This window comes from Lepisma saccharinum, chromosome 8 (genome assembly GCF_977018435.1).
Source record: "Lepisma saccharinum chromosome 8, izLepSacc3.1, whole genome shotgun sequence".
NCBI lineage: Eukaryota > Metazoa > Arthropoda > Insecta > Zygentoma > Lepismatidae > Lepisma > Lepisma saccharinum.
The window spans coordinates 46,053,065-46,077,128 of record NC_139236.1 but is presented as its reverse complement, the minus strand read 5'-3'; the positions used below and the strand labels follow the sequence as shown (position 1 = coordinate 46,077,128).

Here is a 24,064-nt window from a genome sequence, read left to right as displayed (position 1 = left end):
GAGAAACAGGATGAAAGAAAATAAAAGGAAATGGCAGAAAAGAGATAAACACCGAAACATGGATCTGTGAATGGAAAGAAAAATGATGGAACTTATTAAACATACAGTACATGAAAATTTAAACAATAAGTAATATTTTACTACCACTGATTCATCAATTTGGAATGATCATTATGAAGATACTCAAGCGACAACCATGGGAGGATTAAGGGGAGAACCGAGGGGCAATTGCTCCCCTCGAGACATCTCGCACGCAGTCACCGCAAACTACACAGACATGCACATGCAAGTAAGCGCACGCGCGCGTGTGTACGTGTGTGTGCAGAGAAAGAAGAAACGTTGAGATAGTGGAAGCCAATATGATGACTTCTCCCCATTTTTTTCTGGGTACGCCCCAGCTGACTTCATAAAATATAAAACTAAACAACTTCAATTGCCTTTTGATTCTTTATTAATTTATTAATGACTTGAGAATGTTCAAAGTTCCGTGTCATTGAATAACTGACACTGCGATTGTAAAATTGGTGATCAAGAAATGATGTTCGACTATGACCCGAAGCCCGGATAGCACTGGAAACAAGAATCCTGGTTCCTTGTTCAGGACTGCCTTGGAATTTTGTTTGGATAGGCACAATAATGAACAACATATTATGAGGTGAGGTGAGGTCGTCCTAGTGTCGTAGGGAATCAAAGTAATTTGGTCCATGACTAATGTAAGCCCACCTTTTTTATTTATTTAATTTCCAGGCAAACCCGGTCACCTTAAATACCCGAGGGATACTACCCCTCTCGTCCCACTATGGCGACTTAAATTGTTGCGGTCATAGAAGCAACATCGTATTTGAAAATTTTCCAGTGGGGGAATACTCCAGGTACACCGTTTTAAACATTATGATAGTATATAAATGATATGTATCCTCCAAGAGCCAAGGATTACCAACCAGCGGGCGATGTAGAAACAAGAAAGGGGGATTCCCCCTTATCCCCTTCAAAATACCAACATGCATACAAGTGTTGAATACTTGCTTACGAAAGTTGATGTGCAATATAAGCTATCTAATGGGCAGGAAGGTTCATTCGGATTATTTCATGGTAATGTGGTGCTAAGCTAGCTACAAATTATTTCCATTGGAGGCTGACCCAGAGAGCGCTTGTTTAAAAGAAGAAAGCCCACATTTTTCACCTGTTTCAGAGTAAAATATCAAAATTATGTTTGTGTGTAATTTATATAGAGAAGATATATTAAAAATGTAGAAAAAAGGTAAAACTATCACCCTGTGCATTACACCGTGCCTTGAAGACTCATAGGGGTGTGGAGGGACTGCCTCACATATCCACAATCTCGACCATACTGGACGTGATGTGATCAGCACCACGCTCGTGTCGCCTTTACCGTCTAGATTTGCACGCAGGTACCCATCGATTGCATTCGGGTGGCCCCAGAGCCAGTTTATGCATGGGCATTGCCAGAAGAGTTCCCATCTTTATCTATATGTGTCTAGCCTGAATAGTAATGTTTCACAGATTTGACATTACTCGTTACGTTATACATTTTATCACTCCGTCCACCCATCAGCCTTAATGTTCTAAATTCAACACACATACAGGTAGTCATCAATTAATAAAGTAATTTAAAATAAAATTAGTTTTCTATGAAATACATAAGTAGCTTAAGAGATAATTCGTGAAAAATGTTTTCACTAGCCTACTTAAAAAGACCATCCGTCCTTGATATAAAAGTAACTTCCATAATATTGATACAATTGCTTCATGTCTGAAAAAGGACATTTATCACTTTCCCTGCACTCCCTATGTGGAAAATACGGAAGTAATTCTTGAAATAAAATTTAGAAAGATATAAACCAACAAAATGCCAGGAGAATGAGTGACTTGACTATGATGTAAGAGGGTGAGCCCCTCTTGGCCCCTGTCTAGCTACGGTCCTGCCATCACCCCCTCAGTTTGCGTCACTGTTTGTCGATTTTGTTCATTTGATTCCGTCTTGCGCGGAAGGAAAGCTAAGGCAAGTAAAGGAATAAAATAGTTGTGACGAAAACAAGTGTCCTCCAGAAGATTACAGAGATTAGTGTCCCACAAAACAGACGTTATGAGTCGTTCGTAGTCATCACTACAGTGCATTCGTGCAGCGTGGACAAGACAGTAGGGAAAAAGTAAGTTCTATTCGTTATGCGTCATTTATTGGGCGTATGTGTATTTGGCCTCCTCTACTTTTCTTAACTTAATTTTATTTGTTGTTAATGGGCATTGGAGCAGAGTGAGAAATCCTGGGGATTCCCCTCCCCAACAATCGTGCCCTAAAGAAATCCCTCAACCAGAAATTTCCGAAGGGGAACTTGTTACAGCAATGATACGCAATTAGTTTTGAATTTAAAAAAAGGTTTACCTATGATAAAATCGAAAACACAGAGAAAAGAAAGAAGTATAATAGGCTACCTATCTATGTGTCTGTTTACAAGTGTTGCTCTCCCTCTCAAAAGATCATTAACATATGTACGCCAATAACAATACAGGCAAATGATAGTAAACCAAGAAAACAAGACAAAATTAAGTATGAAATCTAATTCATTTATATTGATAGCAGTCAAAGTTATACATAATAAAGCAATTACAACTATTTTGTAATTAATTGGCATTTATAATCAGGTCATAAACCGGGTATTTCTTTATAAATATCTCATATACGTATATGTAAAGAGTTGAAATTGATCGTACAAAAAGATAGGTGCGTCAGTTTTTTTGTGTGTGCGATAAATTTCAACTTTTCTTTACCTGGTATTGATTGAATAACAGTCAGATCTCGGAGACACCTGATACTGCCCTCTAACACGACCAATGTGCCGATATACCTAGTAATTTCAGAAAAACATATATTTTTTCAAAAAATGGATATAATTATTAATTAACCTTATGAATCGTTTCTAAAGCATAAAACGCGCAAAAATGTATCGTTATTTTATCAATTCGCAAAATACCCTCAAAGACCATAGTTTTGCATGCGACTCCATAGTTGTCTTTTATCCATGTTTTATTGCGTTGTACAAAAACTTCTTTTTTGTTTATCGTACCATTACAGTAATATAATGTCATACACATAATTTCCTTGTAATCATTATACATAAATTAAGTATTGAAGTTTTCTGTGCAACTGAAGTAATCTTCTACGTTGTATATTTTCTTATTTGCACAAAAATAGTTGATCAGAATTTATGACTGCGCACATAGAATGGAATTTGCCTTGTGGAAAGGAAAGTAAAATAGGCTTTATAAATAAAGTGAATAATATGAAATGTTGAAAACTGTACTGTTATCTCATTCTTATTTTGCCTATTCGCGATTAAAATTAACCGATATGCCATCTGGTGGGACTTTCAGGAACTAGTCTAAGTAGGATACGTTGTGTTGAAGTCGTTTAAAGCGTGGGAAATATGCGAAAGAGTAAGGTCTACTGTTCAGGTTTTTTTTGTGCTCTAAATCGTTTTATGGGTCAAAACACATGAAAATTTATCATGTGTTTCAACCCCGTGGAATCAACAAAATGAAATTTGTAAATAAATCACGGAAAACGTAATTATTTGACAAGAAGATTCTGGCATGGGGAATGACACTGTAATTCGACAAGGAAATTACGAAGAATGCACGAGTCTGCTCACTTTATTTTTCGAGAGATAAATATTATATTGCCATGAAAGTAAAATTTAAAATTGTGCTTTATAAACAAAACTTTTTTCTTTTTCGAAAAATCATGAAGCGTCTTACCACGGGCGCGGTCTTACCCAATGCATCCATGTATTATGTATGTGTGAAATTTGGAACAGGTGCAAGTCGAGGGAAGATGAAAATAGTTTGAGAATGAATTAATGTCAAATGTAACCGGAAAATGAAAATGGACATGCTAATGTTGCTCTATCATTCAGTGCGATGTCCTATTTTAGTGAGGATAGCCTGGTCATGAAATCGTGAATATTATCGAGAAAGAACTGTAACGATATGTTCGCTATTTTCTCCTGCCAGCTTTTCAAGTATAGGTTAATTTCAATTTCTCTATTTTCAAATAATTTCTGAGAACCCCAGTTCCAACATGAGGTGCAGATGATGCAGCACAACTTTGAACAACCAGTGCGTATACATTAGTTTCGTCTGCGTTTTCCGTGATATTTTTGCCTATCATAATTAAATGCTTCGTTCTCATCACAGCTTCACCTTCGTTATAGTTCCTGGAATTCACATCGCATTCGCAATATTTAAAAATATCGTGTAATTTAAAAATGTTTACCATACCAGCCATGACAACATGCTGCTGTTTAGTACTACTGCTGAATGTAAACAAAGAATTATCCTACATAGAGCGGCCATATTGGAAGCGACACTAGCGCTCAGGTGGTAATTTTAATCGCGAATAGGATATGGTAAATTTCGATAAATGTAAGATTAACATTTATTTTTGAAAATTTGGTCAGTAATCAATTTTAGAAGGAATATTTTTTACATAATTTGATGAGAACACACACGCGGGAGACCTCTTTCATTTATCTTGTAAGTGTACAGCAGGGATATTTAACACAAGAATGATCATTACAAAGCATAATTTTTTCTTCCACTATTGCTCCTTCCATTATTTAAATCTGTACAGATCGTAAAACTGCCTCACAAGTCTCTCCGTAGGTTACACAGTAAACTGAACGCTTGAAGAGCAAACTATAAACCAGCTACTACCTAAATAATGACGTCATGGCGGATCGTGTTTTGAGCGCAACGCTAGCCTCGCATCTTTGGCAGTCTAGTTTTTGCCTTAAATTGAACGCAGGGAATCCGAGAACTTGCAGGGGTCATTTTTCTATGGTGTAGTTTTTTTTTTTAAATTGTTGCAAGTAAAATCAATTTGTTCATTCTACGTTGCGTATGGGGAAGTGTCCCCCTAGGGCCCTCGCTTTTAATGAAAGGGCTGAAATTTCTCCTATAGTAACAATTATGTTCTTCGCAGCAGTGAAACATAATTTCCTGCATCTCTAGAAGGTGTTGCTTGTCACATATGAAACTAAACAGATACAAGTCGTACGTATTCTCAAGTTACAACGCTTGGCTAATGACCAAAATCAGAATGTGAGAGCCAAACAAGCAGTAGTGCAGTCACAGAGTGCAGTGCTCGCTACTCAGTGGTCAGTGTTGCCGAGTGCATTGACGTTCTGTGTATGTCGTATTTGCGCATACTTGTATGTTATGTGGCACTTCTTAAAAACTTAGCGTGTTATAGTGGTTAAGTATTTCGTTGTAAAGCATTTGCTGTTATTCATGTACGCCTGGAAAATTCCACATGACAAAAGAAAATGGTAAGTTGATGTTCTGTCTTGGTAACTTTTCGTAAGGATTGACATGACAGGCTGCTTGTAACAGGGAACGAGATGGAGTTCGTGATTGCAAATCATTGTATGACTTGTTTCAAGTAATGAGCCGAAGATATTTCGAGTTGTATTAATTTTGACGAAAGTGCAGCTTGTAATTATATGGATAATGCGAGAGACAAATTGTGGAACGAGGTTTGTTGCTATATACAATGAGGTTCTAATGATGAAAATCATGGTGCACCTGTTATTGCCCTGTGATCATCTTTAATTTCCGTGTCTGGTATCTTTCGTTGCGTAAATTTTGAACCTGAGGAAGCGCAAGTAATATGTAGTTCCTGTTTCTTATCACCACTCCTTTAACACTGGGAATTTCGTACTCTGTAACTAGTTACCTCGACGTTATCGCTTTCGTTCTAACCAGTGTACCTGTCATTCTACTGCTTGCAAAAGGTATATATATACCAATTGTTGACATGTAAATATCATGTGATGTGTCATGTATAGTTTCACCGTAATTCAAATGCATTATTCAAAATGTTTCTTACTGAGTATATAGTGCTCATGTAACTAACATTAATAAGAGGACAATCTTGTCCAATTTGGAAGTTTTCTTGTTACGCTTTTGGTGGTTTTTTTTTAGAATTTTTGTCCAAAATTAATATTTTCAAGGATGACGTGAGAAGCAATGCAGTAAAATGCACTGTGTAGAGTTCTGCACATAGCTACCAAAATACTATTGCTTCCCTCATTTAGAAAAAAACACATAAATTACTCTAGTTCTCTAAATATTGAACTATGAATATATGAAATATATTTGCCTATACTATTTGTTAACTCCTACTACTGTCTTAAAGTATAGTCATTTTATGTAACAGTGTATTATGCTCATTCAGTAATTGAATTCACATAAGAGATAAAAGTCATGGTAGCCCACAGTGTATGCTGGAAAACTAACTGAAATGCATTTACAGTTTGTGTGCATACATAAAACCTTTAGTTCTGATTACTGCATGTTACATGATTTTCATCATTGTTCAGAAGAGAAAGGTGCTTCCAAGATTGAAATGAAGTTCGAAATAATGTTCAGAAGCTTGGGTAGGTTATTCCAGCATATGTTTAAGTTGTGAAACTGTTCACTGTTGAAAGCACTTTTTTTGTGTGTGCCACGTAATGTTTCACAAGGAAAGAAAGTACATAAATACTAATGCAATGGCCTAAATCATCACAGGTGGTTGTGCTGTTTATTGTTGTTTGTGATTGTGATTAAGGTCCAAGTTCCTTTTGTTTTATTGCGATTCAGTCATGCTACGAATGCAATTTTTACATGCATTTACTTCTGTGAACACATACTGTAGAGTTTGAGCTATTACTTAAGATCTTGTTCAATATATGCTTTCATGGTTAGGTTAGACAGGTCAGGTTTGGTTCTCTTAGCATTAAAATTAAATAAAGTCCCTAAATGCATTCTACTAAGGTTCCGATTTACTTCTACATTCATTCCCACTAGTCCACGATATTTACTGTCGCTTGTCAACAGAGAAGCATGTCCATGGGAAGCACACATGCTTGCGTATGGTAATTTTTAAGTTGTTTTTTTCAACATTAATAACTTGTTTTTTGTAATACAAACATTACTTCAAACAAGATTCAAATTTCGTTTGACAATGATTTCCAAAATTCTACGATAATTAGTTTTCCTGCTAGGAGAATTTGTGAAAAATCATAAATCAATCTGAACCGTTACCGTGATTAATGTCAATGTTATCTTTCATGATGAAAATTATTTACATTTTTGTAAAACTTTCACATGTTATTTTCTTGGTGGTTCAATACTTTTTTGAATATCATCAAGGTGGATTCAAAATAAGTACATACAAACTACATGAACATGAAGGTAATGACAAGACATTTCTAATAATACACTACCTGCAGATAAGTGGTTTGGATAAATACAATTGTTTAATGCGTGTGAGAAATCTTCCAGAAAGTAACATCAAGAACATGCTGTAAAATCCAATTTTCATTCCCAGCTATAGAAACATTTGAGATTTTTGGGAGCGATTTTACAATACCGGACACTTCCCCAATTTCGTTCATATTTCGCATACTCAGTAATTTAGGGCTCCTAATCACGAATCTGCAGTTAAGATTTGGCGCTCACGTGTAGAACTTGCAAAATAAGGGGGTCCGTGATCGCAACTGACAATGCACAATTGCTCATTATTTATCGCAAGATTTTGCATTTCGAAGACTTAAAGAATGAAATATATATTCCTGATATTACTAAGACCCCAAATTTTAACTATGTTTGCCTAACCTAACTTAACCTAACCTTGCTGTGCATGGTTCGTGGGGCTATCCGTGAATGGTTTGTGGGGCTATCCGTAAATGGTTTGTGGGGCTACCCGTACATGGTTAGAGAGGTTTAAGGCTAATTGCAACCAGACATCGTCAAAAAATGTCAGTTTCGTAGCACTTGAGCGACAAAAGTTCAACCACAGAATCGTGATCAAGTGTCCTAAATTAGTGAGTATGCGAAATATGAATGAAGGCCCCCTCCATATAATTAATATTTACCCAACCAAAACTAACTAAAGAATGGCTTTTTCCAAAGCAAAGCTTACGGAAATATGGACATTACCTTCAAAAGACAACATCCTCACATGAACAACTGAGGGTCTCACTTATCGCACAACACTTTTGCAACCTTGTGTAAACGCAACATAATGAATAACGGGTCTTGCATATCGCACAACACTTTAGCAACCTTGGGTACTGAACGCAACGTAACGAATTGTGAACGTCACTTGTTCATATGAGAAAAATGGCTCCCATCGTTGTTTATGTATTGAGAATCAGTGTGGTTATGCACAACGTTATTTTACAACTTCACGTTAATTTACAATTTCTACACGTACCCACCAAGTCTTAACTGCAGATGGGGGTAACAATTTACTATACCAGAGACGGATTTCTTCAAATTTACAGGAGAAAGTACTTACGCAAATCATTTTCTGTAGCGTTGTTGATGTTCGGGAATGTAGTTTTGATCCATTTTAATGCGAATGCATGTGGTTTTCTATGAGACTCGACTTCCGACGTGCTATTGCTGCTGCCGCCATTTGCTTTCTGCATGTTATCGAGAAAAACCGTGTTGTTCGTATATGCTAAATTGAACGAAAGGAGTGCTAATGGAACCTAACCTAACATGCCTAACCTAACCTAGTAGGCATACCTCATCCCCGTGATGGTTCGTGGGGCTACCCATGGATGGTTTGTGGGGCTAACGTCTATTGTTTAATAATTACTCTTTATGTCAAAAATTCAACTTTTTTTTGGTTAAAAAATTTCATGAAATGTTTTTAATTTTTTTTTAAATTTAGGTATTTTTCGTTAGAAATTCATTATTTCACCTAAAGAAATGTTCCGCAATGCAGAATAGTACGTTAGCAATGTAGAAAATTGCGAAATATATCATTGATAGGTGTCTCCGGTATAGTAAAGTAGTACCCAGATACGTCATTAGGACTCCTTAATTAGTGAATATTCGAATTATTAACGAAATTATGCCTTTCTTTTGTGTTGTAAAATCACAACCTTCTACACGTTATTTTGCAAGTTCCACACCTGAGCGCCAAATTTTAACTTCAGATTCGTGATTAAGAGGTCTAAATTAGTGAGTATGCGAAATATGAGAGAGATTAGGAAAGTGTCCGGTATTGTAAAATCATACTGATTTTTGAATAAATATATGAATTACTTCTCATTATTAAATGTTGAAGTACATGCTATTTTGTCATCACTGGCTTTCATGTTTTGACATTTTGTTCAATGTAATATAAAACACTGGAGTCATGGGTTTAAAATCTTGGTACCATATGCACATAACTCTCATGCTGGTAGCTTGGTTATTTCTGTTATGCATATTTAATCTGTGTCATGAGTTCATTATCCATGAACATGTCTGTGGTTAAAGAAAGAAATATGAATAATTATGATGTCCCATTTTGTATGGGACTTCATGTGAGAAATCTAGGCTGTTCAGGAAAATGCACCTAAGTCAAAACATGCAATTTTACAGCAGACAGTTATTTATTGTTATTCTTTCAATAGCAAGCATTACAACCATCATGTACATGGATCATTTGTTTAAAATCTTTACATATGCCAAATATAAAATTATAGTTATAATCAGGGCTCAAAAGATCCCGATCCTCATGGCGACTAAAAATTTCAGCCTGGCGACTGTGATCTCTTGCTGTAATATTGCCGTTTTTTAAGTTTCCATGTACAAAATTTTGAAGATTCTAAGTTCAAATTGCAGTACAGCGTAAGTTAGCAAATGATTTTTTTATCAACATTGTGAACATTCCATAGAATCAGTAACAATTTATTACTCTTTGTCTCCCAACCTCCCCCCCCCCCAATTTCCCACTTTTTCACATGATTTAGCGATGTTTTGAATAGGGTGATGCTCAGCTTCTTATAGTATGCGCAGTTGCTAGTAGGTGGTTACCTGGCACCTGATTTTCAGAGCTGGCACCTAGCTCTTAAGAAAATTTTTCGTGCACTGCTTATAATATTTTCTTTAATTGATTCAGGGAGACTCAAATGAAAGAGAGAAAATAAAATACAGTTTGTGACTCACTCATGTGCCTTTCCCAAAATACCGTAGATGTGTCCGTTTAACACAATTTGTAATTTGACTTTATCATTATATAAAGAGGTGTTTGATTACTATGTAAGAAATATGAATTGAAGCAAACACCTTTTTCAAAACAAAAAAAGGGGGGGGGGGCAGATGCCTCCAAATGATGGTTATTTCAATAAAAGTGGATGCCTCCAAATGATGGTTCTCCTTGATTGCTGTCTTTAATTGGCTGTTACATGATTTGATAGAATGCATTAGCTATAGTTCCACAAATTTTATGTGATGTTAGAATGCAAGTGTATTATGATAAAAGCAAGCATGATATAGAAATACACATTGTTACAAAATCACTGCGGGCTTATTACTTCTTTATTGCAGGTTTTGTCATTGCATAGGAAGACATGGAAAAAGCTCCTTTAAGAGGCCATGCCAGTATGTCAGTTAGTTTTCCCCCAACCTATCAAGCAGTTGGTGACCAGGTAACTGATATTATCCTTATATTGCATATTTTATTCATAATCAAGTACTTGCTGTTTTTATTATTGAACTGAAGTATGCATGTGTACATGGAGAAAGCCTTAGGAGTAAAACAAAGGGAACAACAGTTTTTAAACATCTGCAATTAGTATAGCTTAATTCACTTTAACAGCTGCAGTGTATTTACATTAATCTTCTATTTGTTTTCAGGTTTCTTCTTTAAATCAAATTCAGATTCAGTATTCTCCTTTTCAGTTGTTAGGAGTGAACATGGTACTGTGAGATTGTTAAGCATGGCCTTCAGTTACATGCAGGACATTATTGTGGGTACTGTACATCACTCTCCCTCAACGAACAGTGTTACATTTTTTGCATGTTTATTATTGTCATATTCAGTAAGGGAAGTGTGTTTTTGTTGGTGTTGGTTTGTGAGTTGAATGTTACTATCTGCAAATAGGCAATGGCTGTTTAGTTGTCAATATCGAAGGGGATGAATATTTAGATGATTTTGGCATAATTATACTTTGAACTAAAACAAGTATTTTAAATTTTACAAAATATATGGCACAAGCATCCTCCCGTGACCAAAAATCAAAGGAATACAAATGAACAGTACAAACCATATTAAATAAAGGATAAATATACCCCCCATCGAGAATTACGCCAACTTTTTTGACCAATAGATTTTAGTGTTGTATGTACATTAAAGTTTGTTCCCGGGAACTGAAACTTCAAATAATAAGATATATATTCAATCTGAAAGTAAGGCCCCCATAAGTAAAAAGAAATCTATCTTTCACCATTTTTTTCATTAAAATACCATTGATACATATGCATCCAGCAAAAAAAAGGACAAATGCTATTAGCATGAAACTGTCCACTCTTTACCTAACAAAAACATATGGGGAGGATGGTATTTACATTCCTTGACATGTTTTGCTGCAAGCTACCATTGGTTTGCTCTCATGTTGGATACATACCACTTCTTTCATCTAGGCTATATAGAATTTTCCTTCATTCAGAGAGGTGATCTTGCTTCATTATTCCTATGTAAGTAGGTTAAGTGGATTTGGTTTGACGTTCTTATTACAGTTGCACTCGCAGTCTTCTGTACATACAGTTATGCTAAGTATAGTTGAAAATGATTGCATAGTGTATTATTAAAACTTAATTAATAAATATTATGCAAGAGCAAAAAATTAACTATTCCTAAGTGTTGATTTTACCAAGGGCTACTTTGCCCAGTGAGTTGAACTTGCATAACAGAAAACCTCTCTTTGAGAAATATTACCCTTTTGGAATGGTTAGAAAAGAAATATTAGAAAACAAAATTTTCCCTCAAAATGTATTTTTTTTTAAACTTTTGCCTACTTATGTTTTAACTCTATGTAATGCACAGGAACAAAAATGGTTTGCATGAGTGTGACATGGTATCCACAATAAAACAATATTTACCCAGCTTGCTGCTGGACTAATCAATCGTTTTTTTTTTTAATATTGCATTATCCAATGAAATATTTTTTGCGATATACTATTGAAGTATTATGAACATTACTTTGCATGGTAGTAGGACCCTAACGGTAATACATTTTAGATTTTTTTTATTTGCTTTTGTTTATTGCAGAGGATTACAGAGTGCAATATTTAAATTTCATTCTTCTTCTAATTGTGTTTTTTTTGGGGGGGGGGGAATGGGATGCCAAAATTTCCCTTCCTACAAGAATGGGATTCTTTGAGAAAGAAAACAACCTCAACTGTATGGTAAACTGTGTTTGTTCCATGAATTTTTTGCGCAACAGTATATATTTCAAAAGCACATGTTTAAAAGCTCCCAGCACTAGAGGCTACTGACCACTAATGCATATGAGACCAGTCATCTGAGGTATGTAGCTTCCATGAAAATTCCAGCATAATAGCCATAAATGTACAGCTGCTATTGCAACTAACTAACTCTCTAGCTTTCTCAAACATGAAGGTTTATGGCTGCAGCAACACAAGCCTTCCGTCTGCCCCTATCCTGCACAAGATCAATCGAATATTTTCCATCCTTACCGATTTCCTTTGGGTCCATCTTAATGTTATCCCTCCATCTTTGTCTTGGCCTTCCTACTGGTCTCTTACCATCAGGTTTCGCAGCAAGAATCCTGCAAGTTCTTTTTTCCTCTCCCATTCGTGTCACATGGCCTGCCCACCTAAGCCTTCCTAAGTCAGGGCTGCTATTGTGGTTACAAGATTGGAATTTGCCCCATTTTCACCCCTACTTCTTCTAAACCACGCACTATTTTACATTTACCAAATTGCAACTCAAGAGATGTCCTAACATTTGTACGAGTATAGTTTATTGGTGAGATTTCATCTATGCATACAACTGAAAACATCAGCAGTTCATAGCACATGGAAATTCAGTTTTGCACCTTCTACCTTGAAACTTCTTCAGTAATTTCACTTGGATCCATACGAGATCTTTATTGTTTGAAGTTGTTACAAATAATCAACTCAAACAGTCTAAATTTTCTGTGGTTATATTTCCCCACACCTATTTAGTTATAGAAATGAGAAGCCTAAATTTAGACTATCATGTAGACAGGCAGTCAATATATTCACAACCACGTGGCAGCAATAATGCATAATTTCTTGAAAAGAATCACAGAAAACAATATATTTGTTGTTACTATTTTCAAGTAATGCATTTTTTTACATGTTGATTTTCCTCCCAAAAGTTACGTAAGGTAACAGTAGTATAAGCCGGAGACACTTTAAACTCGGTTGTTTTCAAATAAAAATCATTGCTACTTACCTCATATGCATAGCGGAAGATTTTTCAAGCTGGCGATAACTTTTTTTCCATGAAAAACACGTTACTTTTAACATTATGATTCTTTATTTGGTGTTCCTAATTCGGCGGCCAAAGCTTGACTCACATTGTCTGTCGTCAGCTGATATGCAGTACTGTCAGATGATGTGCAGTGTTGCCAAACGTATGAACCTATAAATGTCGCACAGGCTATTCACAAAATGTTTTTCATCAACAATTTTTCCACAAAGAGCTATCGAAACTTGTTCCACAAACCATTCACGTAAAGTTAGGTTAGGTTCAGTTAGGTTACGAAAATTTAGAAAAATTAATTTCACCAAAAAAAAAATCATTTTATTAATTTCACCGAAAAAAAATTAACTTTCACAACACTTAAATGTATTGCATGCGACCGGCATGCTTAAAAGATTCATGGACTCTTCTCTCAAGTGGGAGTTTTTTCTTGAAGAGGTACTCCGATAAGTAACCCGTGAAGTGATGTTTCTTGCGACCAAACATTGGGATGGAATGACGGACATTACGCCAGGCTCTTTCGATGTTTTGAGAATGAACTTCTACATTGGCGCCTCTCATTCTTTGCTGGTTTTGATTATGGATATGTTCACTTGCAAGTGTGTCGATAAACTCCACACTGTGGTTAACTCTGAGGTGCATGTACCCTGCTCCCTGCAAGTTTATATATGCTTTCCAGCAATCTGAAATAATGATTGTTCCAGGAAGAATGAATTGCTGTATTACTTGCAGCAGAGTTTGTTCGTTGCAGTTTTCTACAGGAACCATGAAGAAACGATCACTGTTTTCCCTTTCAATTTCTCCAAACACCCACTGACCCCCAACTGGACGTGCTCTTTTATTCAAACATCTTTTGGTCTTTCCGAACTTTGCTTCATCAACTTCTACAACCACTCCAGGACCTCCTTTTGGTCTCGAATTTGCAATCACCCAGTCTTCACACACTTGCCGGCAGTGGTTTGACCAATCCACTATTGTTATTGAACACATGTTCAGTTCGAATTTGATGTACTCTTGTCTTGGGTATGGCAAATTTTACAAAATTTCACGATATTCGGAACAGTTAATTTACTTTGTCCTATAAATGTACCCTTCCTTGCAGAGATTTTGAATCCACATGGAAATCTTTTGTTGTTGGTTTATGCTTTAATTTACCACGCCCCTGCACTCTTTTCGAACATATGTACAGCCATTTCCCATCCCGAGCAATGTGCAGCTTACACATACTAGAACATTTCGGACATTCCATTTCTTCTTTCACTATCCCATGTTCAATTAGAAAATCTCGAGGATCTTCAATATCCAGGAACATTTTAACAACGCAACCTTGACACGTCATCTTGTGAAACGTCCGTGTGGTTGCTACACTGTGAGGGGGTTACATAACCAAACGCACGGAACATTTGATTCACGTAGTCAACGGTAATGGCGGCACGAGCTATCGCACAATGGAGATGCATGATTGACGAAAAATACCTTATTTACGGGCAAAATACGTAGCACGATTCTAAAAAACAATATCTCCGGCTTCAGAAAGTCCTCAAGAACACAATTCCGTAAGTACTTTCTCGTCTTTTCTCCTGTAAATTTTAAGAAATCCGTCTCCGGCTTATACTACTGTTACCTTACATAACTATGACTCTGCATTACTCTTCAATCAGCAATTTTTGCTGTTTTACTTTCACATGTACTTATACATATACATAAAAAAAAACTTGTTTGCAATGTGTACCAATTAGGGGTCCAGCTGAATGTCTAATTTTCATTGGAGACTAGGATTGCATACTCTTTAAGAGTAGTCTTTTGTCATGCTTCCCTGCAAATATGGTTCATCCAGCATCCATAGGGCCAATGCATGATGTCATTTTCGTGATTTTTCTGTAAGAACACTGATTTTCTTGTACATTGGTGTTATTTTTTTCTCCAAGAACTATTTGCTTATTTTCAATGCGACTTTGCATGATTGTAGGAACATACCACTGCTACATACTACATTTTCTCATTTACTTTGGTCTATTGTGGTGGCTACGGGGACATGCCGAATACACATTTTTGTGTAATTATTTAGATTTTCTTCTTCTTTGAAAAGTTTCCACCCAACGAGGCTAACATGTACCTCCCATCCACTAAATGTTAAGTTTAATTAAAATTGTACTCTAAGATATGTTCAGTTTTAGTTGCTTACTATAGATCGACCACAAGGAAAAAAACCTTGGGACAAAAAGTCCCCGTGCAGCTTTCCCTTCTTCCCTCCACCTCGGGCCATAAGGAAGCGTCGTCCACTCTCCCCCCTCCCCTACTCACGGGAGTACGGTGCACAGGAGTCGCGGGCCTGCGCAAGTTGTTTTGCTCGTGGTTCCACTATACAAACCATGAAATTTGAAAGTTCATAATTTTTTTTAATTGGTTAATTTATATGAATAATAGTTTTTCTTGTATTTGCGTATTGCTTGCATTGTAGAATTATTTTCTTTTAGTATGCGGTTATTAGAAGCATAAGAAAACAGTTTTTCGTTGTGATGTTTCAGGAGAACACATCCTCCCTTCATCAGACATTTATTTTTATTTTGACTAAAGATACAGTTATAACAATGGTTAACAATTTTTTAAACAAAAAGAATCCGTTATATAATGGATGTTGTCAATGTTACATTGTTGTAATATAGCAACCTAACTGTGAAAAGGTGTAAAAAGGTAAAAGGTAAAGTGTTCCCCTGTGCTTAGCACCACGCCATTAAGGCGTATAGGGGGTGTGGGGGTAACGCCCCACACTTTCTTGATCCGGTCGTGAGTGGGGGTGATGTGATCAGCATCATGCCCCTGACCGCCTTTACCCCCCAGGGTTTCCCCCCAGGTACCCATGTTATTCGACGCTGGGCCACTTTCACCGTTAAAAAAGTTCCCGGATTTGAGCCGGCCGGGGATCGAACCCGGGACCTTTAGCATGGTAATCAGATGCGTTACCGACTGAGCCACCGCTACATAAAAGATGTAGTCTCTTTTATTTTTATTTCAGATAAAAAATTTTGATCACATTATTCTTTACATTACATTATGCACATGGCTTATTGAGATGAAGGTGAACCCGGTAGAAGCATGGTAAATGGTTCGATGGTTTACTGTATCTTCAAATTACAATTACTTTATATTTGATGGCAACATCTATCAGCAAAGTAATGGTCTATCAATGGGAAACCCAGTATCCGGAATCATCTCCAGCATTTTCCTTCATTACATAGAATCTCCAATTGTTAATCAGATAGGTGCGGATATCATACTCTACATCAGATATGTAGATGATGTGCTAATTATTGCTGAAAATGAGAACACCATCATGGATGTATTTAAATTGTTAAATGAATCACATCGTCGCATAAAATTCACTTGTGAACCCATAAATGTAATTTCTTTCCTTGATCTGAAAATTAAGACAACTGCCACAACAATTCAAACATCAGTCCATAGGAAAAATTAGCAGGGGAAAAATACATCCATGCCAATTCAGAACATTCTTGTATAACAATGGATAATATATAGGGGCATGCATATTTCGTTTTTGACGAAAAAACGAAATTTGAAAAAAACACATTGTAGTGTTAAATTTTCATGTTTTTGAAAGGTGTGAGATGCATTTTGTGGCCATGTTTTGTCACGATATAATGCAAAATGAACTGCAAAAAGCGAAATGAACTCTTAAACACGAAATTTAGGGTTTATTCACAGACGCGACACCTTCTGAGGTCTGAATTATCCTGAGAGTTATGCAATTCCCGGAAAATTGATTAATTCTGCTGTTGATATTGAAGAAGCAAAAATGGACTGCTTTACACAGAAATAAACTTAATGCTCTGATAACTACATAAATGTGCTATTAGAAGTGAAATGTTAATTCTGTGGAATAAGTGTAGTTTTTAAATCAAATTTAGGATGATATTCACACTTTTAAAACCAAAATGTCTTTTTATATACCACTTTTCATCCAATTTTTCACTGCTATAACACCGATATTTTATTTTATTTGAACCCGAAATTGACTCAGTTTTTGTACCGTAATTTTGCATTTTTATTTACCAAAAATATGTGTCTCTAATAATATATTTTTATTTTTTTTCCTGAGAGCACAAATACTGTGTTCTAATAATAAGGATATCAAAAATGAAGAAGAAAGGCTTTTTAATATAGCAAAAGAAAATTGCTTTCACACTAACAGAATAAACCAAATCAGAAAACAAGTCTCAAGAAAACTAAAGGAAAAGAGAAATACAGACAAAGATGAAAAATCTGTTGAAAATAAATTTGTGTGCATTCCATTCCACAAGGGATTCTCACATAAAATTGCAAAATTTTTTTAGAAGATTTCAAATTTTTTTTTAGATCACCAAGAAGTTTGGAATGTACATTTAATGAATTCAAAATTAGAAACTCTCTTTCTGATGTGGAAACCACAGGAATATATAATATAAGTTGTTCATGTTCAAAGGATTATGTAGGACAAACAGCAAGGAAAATGGCAATAAGATGGCACGAACACGATTTGGACATTATAAATCTAAACTCAAGAACAGGTTTGTCAGCTCACATCATCGAACAGAAGCATTTGATTAAAAAGAGAAGTGTTTTAAAAAGATTGGCGGGAAACATAGAGTTGAATATCTGGGAAGCTTCGTTCATTGCAGAAGAACACTGGAATAAATTAAATAATGAAAATGATAACATAGATCCAGTGTGGAGTTTTCTTTTTCGCAAATGGAGTAAACCACCGTCTTTATAAAATTTAATGTAACAGAAAACATCAAGAAACTTTGTGAAAACAATGATGACTTTGAATTACCTGATGATATTTGGGATTCATAATTTTAAATAAAGAATAATGTGATCAAAATTTTTTATATGAAATAAAAATAAAAGAGACTGCTTCATTTCACAGTTAGGTTGCGGTACTAGTAGTTAGATATAGTGAAAACACATTTAACTCGTTTATTTCTGAATTATTTACATTTGTACTTACCTTATATGGATAGCGGAACATTTTTCAACTTGGGATTATGTTTTTTTCACTGAAAAAAAAGCATAATTTTTAACATTACAAGTATTTATTGGTTGTTGCTAATTCGGCGGGCAAATCTTGACTCAAGTTGTCTGTCAGCTGATATGCAGTGTTTCCAAACTTATGAACCGATAAATGCCGCACAAACTATTCATAAAAGGTTTTTAAGCGAAAATTGATCCTCAAACCATTCACGGAAGGTTAGGTTCAGTTAGGTTAGGCAAACATAGAAAATTAAATTGGAATAAAAGCGCTCACACGTCATCTTGTAAAACTACTACGTGGTTGCTACACTAACACTTATTAACCAAAAAATGATAGTTTTTAGGCTAAAATTGATCCACAAACCATTCACGGAAGGTTAGGTTCAGTTAGGTTAGGCAAACATAGAAAATTAAATTGAAAAAAAAACTACCGCGTGGTTGCTACACTGACAGGGGGTTACGTAATCGAACACATGGAACATTTGATTCACGTAGTCGGCGGTAATGCTGGCACGAGCTATCATGCAACGGAGATACATGAATGTCGAAAATTACATTATTTGCCGGCCGAATAAGTTGCACGAATGGAAAAAAAACACTATTCCCAGCTTCCAAAAGTCCACAGGAACTCAATTCCGTAAGTACTTTCCCATCTTTTCTCCTGTAAATTTGAAGATATGTGTTTTCACTATATCTAACTGTTACCTAGGTTGCTATATTACAACAATGTAACATTGACAACATCCATTATGTAATGGATTATATTTGTTTAAAAAATTGCTAACCATTGTTATAACTGAATCTTTAGTCAAAATAAATGTCTGATGAAGGGAGTGTGTGTTCTCCTGAAACGTCACAACGAAAAACTGTTTTCTTATGCTTGTAATAACTGTAAACTACAAGAAAGTAATTTATATGAATATCGTACTTCAAAACATATCATTCTTAAAGAATTCCATGTTATCTGTGCAATTTCATCATGTAATACTATGATGCATAGCTCCTGATCAATATCTGTATGACTAAAAGTTGATACTCGTATATTGGTATGAACTTGATTTTACATGGGGATTTTGTTTCCTTCGTCTGCAAGAGCTATTCACATGTTTGTAATCATCTAATTGAATAGGCATTACAGCTAAACAGTCCCCTGTCCTTGTGAAATGTGAGTAATGCATACAATGATCTGTTAAGCCAATTATTTCAGTGAAGGAGATTGTGAGGTAATTGAAAATATCACCAACATTGCAAGATAAGATAAGATTACATCTTGAAGCTTTCCAGGCAACAGATGATAATGAGATTTTCATGTGATATTGACCAACTCAATCTGGTCGATAACCTGATAATATCTCTTCAAGATAAGATTAGTTTTTCTTTAAAGAAAGAAGTGAAAGAATAGCAGACTTGATATATCAGGTAATAATTGTTAAAACAATGTGGCTTCATAAGCATGTGGATTATTTGAACCTTCTCTAATGGAGATAACCTTCCTAAGGAATGTTATGTCGACAAGTTTTGACTAAAGTATAATCACCCATTTGTGTGTTGCAATGAAATAATTTGGAAGTAGAAAATGCTTCAACGAAAATGGCCGCACGTATAAAACTTCAGTTGCACCTATGAAATATGTGACATTATTCACTTAGTTATATTGGTTGTTAGTCCTTCCTCTTTTGCAATATTTTTATCTATATATATTTAGCAAATAAAGTGAAACCTTTATCATCATATGAATAGAGTAATTGTTATTAATGAAATTTCTATAAGTAAGTCATTTTATCAAGTTTCAGTATTTACCTTCACTTAACTCGACATTAGATTCTGCTTCCTCCTGGAAAAGTTATGTACAAAAGAATAGTTTATTCTCGATCAAGAGATGTAAACATTCAAGAATATGCTACTCTCCTCTCCCACTAAGTTCAGATGTACAGGGATCATGATCACTAGGGCTCGGATGTATATGTAATTACATATTCTATTCCTTTCTAGATACATACCTTGAACAGGAAAATGTCAATAAATTATATAACTGACATGATTTTGCACAAGTTTTATGGTACATATTTTTACATATTTGCTAATTTACTTTACATAAAACAACATATTTTGGTATTTTTTTCCTATATTTTCAATCTCTGAAACATAATGAAGAAAATTTGTAGGTCATGTGATGTCATATTTTCTAATCAACGAGATGTTTAGTGCTTACAGTTAGCTAAAATTGACTGCCAAGTCAGGCAAAATACAAATGAAAAAAAATATCTGGAACTGTTATTTATCTAAAGATGCTGGAGTTTCTACGCCCATTTTTTCGTTTCACTTTTAGGTTTAGGCAAAGCACCTAGAAACTTGGCATCGGTGAACAAGAAATCTACTTCCTGTACGTAGCAAGTTACACAATAACTACTTTTGTACAAAAAGTACAGAAGTAGCTATGTATTATCATTCAAATGTTCTTTCTGTAGATGCTTCTTTATACAATTTGTTTCAAAAGTTACAAAGAGCTCTCTCACATATTTGAATTTTATACAATAATTTGCGATGCGAAAAGTAATTAATAGTTGACAAAATTGGTTCCTTAAATATGTACACGTTGCTATTCTTTTTTGAGTTTATAACTTTGACACAAATTTTAATTTGAACAGCTTATGTCCTTAAAATTATGTTGAACTTGTTCAAATAAAATAAATTTCTAGCAGAATTCTTGAAATTGTTTGGATACTTAATTGTTCTTAATATTACATATTCTTTGATACTATATAGTTAGCTACATATCCTTCTGAAAATACATATTTAGGTACATATTTCATCAATTATTGTTAAATATGTATGTACATATTTTGCACTTTGATATTACACAAAAATCCGGGGTCTAATGATTACACACTTCCAACTGACCAGATATGTCATTTCTGCACACTTATTATTGACCATTATAATTATTTTCATTTTCTATTTCTTGCATTAATGGCAATGATGAGAATGAGTGATGGAAATAATACAAGAGGTTGCGATCTGTTTTCGTAGCTCATCATGTCGACCATTCTACCACAGAAGCTAAGCTTCTAAATTTAATTCCTGTCCTCCCAGCACCCTGCCAATATATCCAGGTGCCAACCTCTGTGACAGAGTGGTTAGCACAGCATGCTACAATGCCAGGGGTTTCGGGTTCAAATCCTGGTCTGGGTTTGGGTGTTTTTTGTGTCTATTCATCATATCATCACTCATCTTTATTGTCATGATTAGCCAAAGGTGGCAGATAAACAGAAGAAAATCTATCCAGGCCTGAACATGGGGCTCGATGTAAACAGAAAGGGCTAGGAAAGTAAATTTGTTCATCTACATATATTTCTTTCAAGATCTGAGATAATTTTCTTCAATCAGCGATGATTTTTTTTTAATCCATTCCTAATTGCTGAAATTATTATCTTACTTCAAATGCAAAATGTTGTTTCAATTAGGTACAAGATAGATCCTGGCATTTGGGTAAAAAGAAAATGAAGAGGTGTGGAGTTCCTAGACAACAGGGGTCTACTGAAAGGTGCAGAGTAGGAATTGCTCTTCATTCCAAAATTTCAAAGGGCATGAACCCATGTTTTAAATTAGTGACGAAACTAGTGCAGGATGTTAGAAAGGTGGGTCATGAATTGAATCACAGTAGAGACTTTGAAATTACTGGTAGGAACATGGTGTCTTTATAGGTACCCAATAGATAACCTATGCTATCTGAAATGCTAGAAGTTCATTGGTGTAGTGTACTGCTGTAGTGCAAGTAAATGAGGAAAACATGTTTACGTAGATTTGTAGTGTGATTATGTAAATTATTTACTAACAATATAGTGTAATACAAAATGTAATGTGTATTTTAGTAGATATTGACTAACCATGGAAACATTTTAGTATATAATTAGGAATTGTAGCTTTCCTGGCAATGTGATTTGAACAAGTGTTCTCAGGTAACCAGCGGCTTTAGCATCCAATGTCTCTAGTGCATGCAGCAGTCAGCCCACGAGAAGATCCCCAAATGAGTGTAGGCAGGGTGCAGGGGGACAGAAAAAGATCTGTCAATTTGCAGATTTTAGGGATAACAGAAAGTCTTCCACTCCTGTCAGTGTCCTTGTGGAAGTGGAACTTGCATCGCTTCACCTATTACAGCGAGACGAGGGTGCACTCCCGCCACACTAATAGAGAGTCTCCTGTTACTACATCACTTCACTTCTGTCGGGTATCTTCTTGTGAGCTGTCAGCTGTACATTGTTCTCATTATCAGGGAATATGTGCGAAGGTGAATATATTTCTACCAAATCTTTGACTTACCAGCAGCAACTGGTTCAAACCACTTGAGCAGTTGCTTGCAGTGTGATGGTTGGTATGCAGAACTTGGTACTCTGAATGTACGAGGTCTGTCTGGAAAGTTCTCTAACTTTGTAAACATAAGTTGTTTGCACTTGGTTGCATTTGAAGTAGTTCCCTTCTGAATCTATGCACCAAATCCAGTGTTTCTCCAATGAACGGTATGCTTCTTTAGCTGTTGTTTTTTCCTAATTATGTCAGAGTATTCAAAACTGCAACTTTTGAGAGTGGATTGTAATTTGGGGAACAAATATGGTGGAGCTAAGTCTGGTCAATATGGAGGTTTGAGAACAAGTGGCATCATGTTCTTGGCCAAAAAAATTTCTTATCAGCAGTGATATGCAGGCAGGTACATTGTCATGATGCAGCATCTGGCACTGTTCTCTCCAAGTATCCAATGCTGTCTTCCCCATTGCTTCATGAAGATGTTTCATCACCTCCAGATAGTATTCCTTATTGACTGTCTTTCCTTCTGGAGGACATCTATAATTTATTCACATATTATAATATGTACAACCTTTTTTGTAGGTCTAAATATATAGTGTAAAATGGTAATACTAAATAATTTAATTGTATAAATTGTTAAGATTTTTTATAAATTTGATTTTAAAACCTGGAATTATATTTCAATTTTATTTTTACAAGGGAAGCTGCTGGACCTCTCAAAGATAATCGCCACGAAACTTGCAGGGTTGGACAAGCATGGGAACAAAACAACAGGTGTGAATTGCGGCATTTTGTAATTGCTCACAATCTGAGAGGTTCAATACATTCCCTTGTTAGTCTAGTTTAGCCACTCTACTGTAGGAGCTTCATTGTTTCTTGCAGGTTCCTAATGGCCAACAAGATCGCACTGTGTCTGTAAGTTCAGATGATGACATGATTGACATAACGACGACAGGGACTGTGACTGAGCGTTCTATACCAAATGATGACTTAAGTGGATCACATAGTGAGTTTGAACCTTGCATGTATAACTTGGTGTTTACTTTGGTTTTTGACCCCAAAAAAATATAAAATATGGGATGGCGTGAAAGTTGCTGTGAATGTTTACATGTCATTGGATGGTAATAGACAAATGCTTTTCATGTTCTTGTTTGCATGCAAACGTAGGTGACCATTAGAATGCATGATTGCTAATATGGCTTCTGGTGGAAGTTTTAAATGTTAATGTAGTGAAGCTGCTTTTTTCATACAAGGTACATACATGTCAAATACTTGGTAAGATTCTGGCATACATAAATAAAAAAAATCATCATTTGTAGGATGATGTGTTTTAATGGATTGATTAAACTCTTTGATGCTCGTTTGAATTTTGTGTAAATTTTAGACAACTGTTATGGGGATATCTAGAGCATC

General features: G+C 35.5%; 1 protein-coding gene across 11 annotated transcripts in view; it reads left to right on the top strand.

Annotated features, from left to right (window-relative positions):
- Nucleotides 1-5,177: 5,177 nt before the first annotated feature.
- The window catches only part of ClC-c (chloride channel protein 3), an 84,394-nt gene continuing 65,507 nt past the window's right edge, over nucleotides 5,178-24,064 (top strand). For 3 of the 11 annotated variants that reach the window (XM_083126604.1, XM_083126603.1, XM_083126599.1), the window contains exons 1-4: nucleotides 5,178-5,348; nucleotides 10,393-10,493; nucleotides 21,814-21,987; nucleotides 23,534-23,657. In XM_083126604.1, coding sequence (XP_082982730.1) covers nucleotides 10,416-10,493; nucleotides 21,814-21,987; nucleotides 23,534-23,657 — 376 coding nt within the window. In that variant the 5' untranslated portion in view covers nucleotides 5,178-5,348; nucleotides 10,393-10,415. Of the gene's footprint in view, nucleotides 5,349-5,417; nucleotides 5,556-5,627; nucleotides 5,744-10,392; nucleotides 10,494-21,813; nucleotides 21,988-23,533; nucleotides 23,658-24,064 lie in introns of those variants that run through there. The other 8 variants (XM_083126608.1, XM_083126605.1, XM_083126600.1 and 5 more) reach the window with 7 other exon arrangements.